We start from the raw sequence: 6,077 nt of genomic DNA on the forward strand, positions 1-6,077 counted from the left end.
TGTGATTGAAATGAGTTTTCTGTAACTGTCTAGCCGCCCAAGGATACCAAGCAGAAGAAAGATGCGGGCAAGTCCAAAAAGGACAAGGATCCCGTTAACAAATCCGGAGGCAAAGCGAAGAAGAAGGTAAATATTAAGAGTTATAAGTATTTTACGTCACTTAAGAGACCTGTCAATCATCAACTGTGGTTTTATGCTGTAATTGCATGCATGGATTGTAATTTTCCATGTATTTGGTCTTGAGTAGAAGTGGTCCAAAGGAAAGGTGAGGGACAAGCTGAACAACCTGGTCCTCTTTGACAAGGCCACATATGATAAACTGTACAAAGAAGTTCCCAACTACAAGCTCATCACACCCGCTGTGGTCTCTGAGAGGCTGAAGATCAGGGGCTCGCTGGCCAGGGCTGCCCTGCAGGAGCTGCTTAACAAAGGTGATCATCTGATGCTCTAACAGTGAATATGAGTGATTCTGAACTCTTCATGTTCATGTACTACCTGTACATCACATATGGCAGGGCTTCCGGAAACTTTTTTTTTTTTAGGTTAACTCATTCAGAGATGTCTTGAGTTTTATTTTGAATCCATGATGGAGTGGCATTTTGCGTTTCTCATCGTTAGGTCTGATCAAGCTGGTGTCCAAACACAGAGCTCAAGTGATCTACACCAGAAACACCAAGGGCACAGATGAGGCAGCTCCAGAGAAGGAGGCATAACATGGTGATTATCAACTCATAACAGCTCATTTTCAAATTTGATGTCTTTTGTCAGCTAATGTTGTTTCGTCTACTGGTCTCCTGTATTGAATGTTTATTCATCTCTTTTTCAGATCCCACCATGGCTTGAGTTATGGTCTTTTGTATAGGTAAATAAACAACCACAAAATGAAACTTGTGTTTGTGCATTTCTTCAACAAAGTGAATGTGTACCTACCTATGTTGTGTTTGTACTCATTACACAATTGAGAATGTATATTGTGGTTTATGACAGTAGGTTGAAACCTTTAGAAACCAAGCTTAATTTCTCACAATTAATACATATACCAGATCATAATCTTTAGCATACTGCTTTTCTCTGAGCTTTTCAAAGATAAAATTGGTTATGGTGTTTTATTAAAATTGTAATTTTAGACAAGCAGGCCATTTTCAGATTGTATAATCTATACATATTTGCCATAACTTGAACATCTTTCATCTGTATGCTTGTGTAATTTTGTTTAATTAAGTAAAAATAAGGGACAGGGTATGTTTTAAAGCAAGATTATCTTTGCAAAAATATCACTTCGATTAACCTCTTCAAATCAGCACCTACTATCAGAGAAGTTCAGTGTGCTGAAGTTGTTTTCAGCACAATGTACTAAATGTGAAGCTGAGGCACAATAGACAGAAGTAACACAAATATTTTCATGTTGTCTCTTCACATTTTAATTAGGCTTAAAGGCAGCAAGACATTAGGAAAGAGTGAGGTTATACCCGGTGTATGAGACCGAACAAATAACAAGGATCTTTCGTTTCATCTACTAAGCTGGGGATTTGCATCAAGGTCTAACACTAGTGCATCAACAAAGTTTTCAATGGTAGGGGTTTTCTGTAGCATTCCCGAGGATCAAAAATAAGAATCTGAATATTTACCGTTATTGAGGTCTTACAGAAAATTTTATTACAAGTGTTGCTTTTACCTTTGACCATCAGCATAGGCTCTTTACTGCCTCCATGAGCGAGCATCTCTGCGGTAACGCTCTCCCATCGCTCTGCAAATGACACAGTCTCCTTTTTAATTAGACCAGACATACAGTACAACTACAGATATTTTATGTTTTGAAAGTGAACAGACTATAAAATAGAAAATATTTTACACTTATTAAATGTAAATCGAACAAAAATAAAAAAAACAAGAATTCCCAGTCACCATGAGTACCATTATCTGTGCACTCAGCATCCATGACAAAATAGCAAAACATGCATGACAAAGCTGTCCTACATGGTCAGGAGTTGGAGTTGAAAACTCCACACTGACCTGCTGAAGGGGTCCTGTAGAAAGCACTGCCTCCACACCATCGAGGCAACCGCCCTGGACATGAGGTAGGAGTAATATTTAGCACCATAGCCAACCAGGTGACTAAATCTCAGCTGCCAAGCCTACGTCATCAGAGAATATAGAAGATAAACATTTTATTTTTAACATGGGTCAAAAAAAAAAGTATTAATTAAACAAATTGAGCAGAATCTGAAATGCATCTGTGATGTTGCCACTCACTGTGTCATTAACATATGGTAACCCATAAAATTTCTCCTGTATTTCTAGGATGTCAGTGCTTGATCTGTATTGTGGTATTCCATGATAAACCTGGTCCAAAGCTGCATAGAAAATCTGTAAAGAGAAGCATTGCACAAAAAAGAAAACAATCACTAGTAGACTTGACATATAAAGTCTACTACGTCATATTTGTTACGTACATTTTAAGGCCTCTAAATTATCAACATGGTCAAAACTTTACTGAAAAACCTGTATCTACTACATGCCTTCTTTCGTCTGATTTATAGTTCATACTTTATAAGTAACAGGCCTTTTAGTATAGTTTACAGGTCATGGCTCATGAGTCTTTTTGCTGTGAATTCTTTACTGAATCTTATAAATTTAATATTGCTAGTAATATTTTAAGATGAACATTAACTGGACTGAAGCAACTTGGGTATAAATTACAACTTAGGTATATATGATTACCCATTAACTATTTGTTTTTCTTCAGAAAATCACGTTAAAATATAAGTATCAAATAAGAGACTTGAAACTTGACATTTGTTCTTCTCTCAATCATCACTGTATTGCACTGCATTGTATGTTTTGTTCCCCACAATAAAAATCTACTTATCTTTGATCATGAACTAAGCTTTTAAATATACTAAGACACGTTATTGGAAAATATTTAGTGATAATGATATATGTAATTTATGCAAGTAGCCTGCTATTATAAATTCTCATTCATTTACATTACAAGCTATCAGAATTTCATATTTATTTTTGGCCATATAAATATCAGCAACTGCACCAAATTGCATGTTTCTGCTCAGTTTGGGCTTGTAAATAAAATGTAGATGTTTTTTTTTTCATCCTTGAGTGTCCCATATCATACTATATGAGCTATAAAAGCCTGATGTATCTACTCAACTATAGTTTACATCCCACAATTACTCCTGACTCATTAAAGCTGACTTTGTTCATATCAGCACTATAATTCTCCATCACAGATATGTGTTTTAGTACCTGTAGCTGAGTGTCAGCAGCACTACAAACCCTCTTAAGACTCACATAAACGGGACACTAGGCTCTCTGGAAGAGGCTAGAGAGAACAAAAGACAGCCATTACATCGACATGCAGTTCTTCTAATGGTGTTTCAGGTACACAGACAATCTCTGAAGCAGGTATGTGCACAAACTCACCTCGCCAGTCTGATAATGTCTTGCAAACTGGCTCACAACTCGATAATCTGAGGCAAAATACTCCATCAGAATAGAAGGAACTTCAGCAAAGTCTGTGGAGCACCTGGTTCCTGTACAGATACATACATTAAATTCAGCTATTTGTCATGTAAATTCAATTTATGTGTAAACACCAAATAACCCTGAATATAACTCGGAGCTGTGACATGCTGATAGCGTGTCCTGCCTAACATGGAGTGCATGGAATGTCCCATCTCATGGAAAGGGGGTAAGCAGAGATGGGGTTTTGCCGCTGGGTGGAGGTAAACTCAGCATCAGCACTACAACAGGCAGCTGGTAAACGCCATCTTCCCTCAGCCACCCACCGCGGATGGTGACGTGACAGTCCTGCCATATATGGAAATAGTCTGTTTAGAGATACTAATAAAGCAATATATTTTTTTAATTTTTCCAAAATATATAAATAAACATTTAAAACTATATATGTGCACACACTACCCTTCAATGTTTGAAAGAAGTATCTTAAATATGGACGCCCATTTCTGATATAGAATTTTTTTTTTTTTTAAGTGACTTTTTATCTCACAATTCGGACTTTATATCTTGCAATTCCAATAAAAAAGTCAGAATGGTGAGAAATATACTCAGAACTGCGAGACATAAACTTGCAGATATAAAGATATAAACTTGCAATTCAGAGGTCAAAAGGAGAACAGTGACATAAAAAGTCGCAATTACCTTTTTTATTTTTTCAACAGAACCACATGAAAGACATGAATGTGTTTATTCAGCAAGGATGCATTCAACTGATCAAAAGTGACAGTAAAGATTTGAACATTTTCAAAACTTTCTATTTTAAATAAATGCTGTTCTTTTGATCTTTCTACTGTATTCATCAAAGAATTGAAAAATATATGCCTGTTGTATATATAATGTGTATGTAGCTGCACAACTGTTTTCAACATTGATAAGAAGAAAAAATGTTTCTTGAGCAGCAAATCAGCATATTAGAATGATTTCTGAAGGATCATGTGACACTGAAGACTGCTGAATTTTAGCTCTAACATTACAGGTACAAATTACCTGATAAAATATTTTAAAACAGAAAAACTGTAATGATATTTTACTTTATTTTTGATCAAATAAATGCAGCCTTTGTGAGCATAAGAGACTTCTTTCAAAAGCATTGACTTACCGATTCCAAAGTTTTAATCTCATACAAACACAGTTTTGAGTCACAATTACCTTTTTTATTTTTTATTCTTGGCACGGAAAAAACTGTGAGAACAAAAGTCAGAGTTCTGAGTTAAATTATGACTTTTTTTTTATATCTGCAAGTTTATGTCTCACAATTCTGCAATTATTTTCTCGGAATTGCAAGTTGTAAAGTCTGAATTGCAAGAAAAAGTAGTCAGAATTAAGATAAAAAGTCACAATTTCCTTTTTTTATTCCGTCGCAGGAACAGGCTTCCATACTTATAAATATATACAGTAATATTGTGAAATATTATTGCAATTTAAAATAACTGTTTCCTATAATATATTTTACAATGTAATTTATTCCTGTGATGCATCAGCAGCCATTACTTCACTCTTCAGTGTCACATGATCCTTCAGAAATCTTTCTAATATGCTGACTTGCCACTGAAAAAATGTTTCTTGTTATTGTATCACTGTTGAAAACAGTTGTTTCTTAATATTTTTTGTGGAAACTGTTATAGAAAGGTCGAAAGAACAGCATTTATTTAAATTAGAAATGTCTTTACTGTCACTTTTGATTAATTTAATGCATCTTTACTGAACACAACTATTAATTTCTGTCCCCAAACTTTTGAATGGCATTTGTCATATATGTGTGAATAGAATATGTGTGTACAGAATCAGTCAAGAGCAGACAGCTGTACCTGGTGAGGTTTATCAGGTCTGCGGAATAAATCACAGTAGATATATCCCAGCAGTCCCTCTGTTTCATGGACCACAGCCTGTTGGCAGCACTAAAAACAGTAAATACAGCTGCCCATCTGCATTAATACATCTGTGAGTGATCGACAGACAGTTGATCTTGAAAACTGAGCAAACAAAGATGGAGGAGAGAATCTCACAAGCTTTTGGACATCTTCGCACCACAGTTCGCCCATCTTCGGCTGCTCTGCTTGAAAAGAAACGCCCAGAATCTGCATGAAGAGACGGTTGAGTCCCTCCATACAAGCACCCAGAAGTACAGGCTGTAGACGCTGGGATCAATGTTAAACCTACAAGTACATGAATGTGTATGAGGATAAACAGGAAGTAGATGGTAGGGTTGGGCCGATAGACAATGCCATCGTCCATCGGACAGTTATCATTTCGTGCCGCACCGTGCCGCATCAGCTAAAGTCTGTCTACACTGGACGCGACAAAGCGACTGTTGAAAATCATCTGAAATTTGTGTCAGCACGTCATAAATACAATGTGGCAGCAGTTTACTGTCTGGGATTTGTCGTGTCGCACTGCGCCACATCCAGTGTAGACAGCATCACTGATTATAATAAGTTCTATACACTGATCTATATATAATGAATCTCTATTATAGATCAGTGGTTCTATAGTATTTTGCCGCACCGCTCGCGTCCGGTGTAGACACGGTGTTAGGAATCGTT

The 6,077-nt window shown here is 36.4% G+C and overlaps 1 protein-coding gene, 1 long non-coding RNA gene and 1 pseudogene across 3 annotated transcripts; 1 reads left to right on the top strand and 2 right to left on the bottom strand.

Moving 5' to 3' along the window:
* Window positions 1–33: 33 nt before the first annotated feature.
* Window positions 34–887, top strand: LOC107758587 (40S ribosomal protein S25-like; the record flags this gene model as incomplete). The annotated part of the gene is made up of 4 exons (XM_016576357.1): window positions 34–126; window positions 248–431; window positions 619–717; window positions 827–887. Coding segments are annotated over 3 exons (372 nt in total), but the record flags the coding sequence as incomplete, so codon positions are not given.
* Window positions 888–1,705: 818 nt separating this feature from the next.
* On the bottom strand, window positions 1,706–3,331 carry LOC107758695 (uncharacterized). Of its 2 annotated transcripts, none has more exons than XR_001642053.1 (4): window positions 3,262–3,331; window positions 2,254–2,367; window positions 2,014–2,135; window positions 1,706–1,736 (listed from the first exon to the last, which is right to left on the bottom strand). It is a non-coding gene; the product is annotated as an uncharacterized LOC107758695 (long non-coding RNA). The 2 variants fall into 2 exon arrangements; XR_001642052.1 differs by having other exon boundaries at window positions 1,723–1,747; window positions 1,978–2,135.
* Window positions 3,332–3,448: 117 nt separating this feature from the next.
* The window catches only part of LOC107758588 (mitochondrial intermediate peptidase-like), a 6,356-nt pseudogene continuing 3,727 nt past the window's right edge, over window positions 3,449–6,077 (bottom strand).

Source organism: Sinocyclocheilus rhinocerous, unplaced genomic scaffold (genome assembly GCF_001515625.1).
Source record: "Sinocyclocheilus rhinocerous isolate Xijiao unplaced genomic scaffold, SAMN03320098_v1.1 scaffold623, whole genome shotgun sequence".
NCBI classification, from domain to species: Eukaryota; Metazoa; Chordata; class Actinopteri; order Cypriniformes; family Cyprinidae; genus Sinocyclocheilus; species Sinocyclocheilus rhinocerous.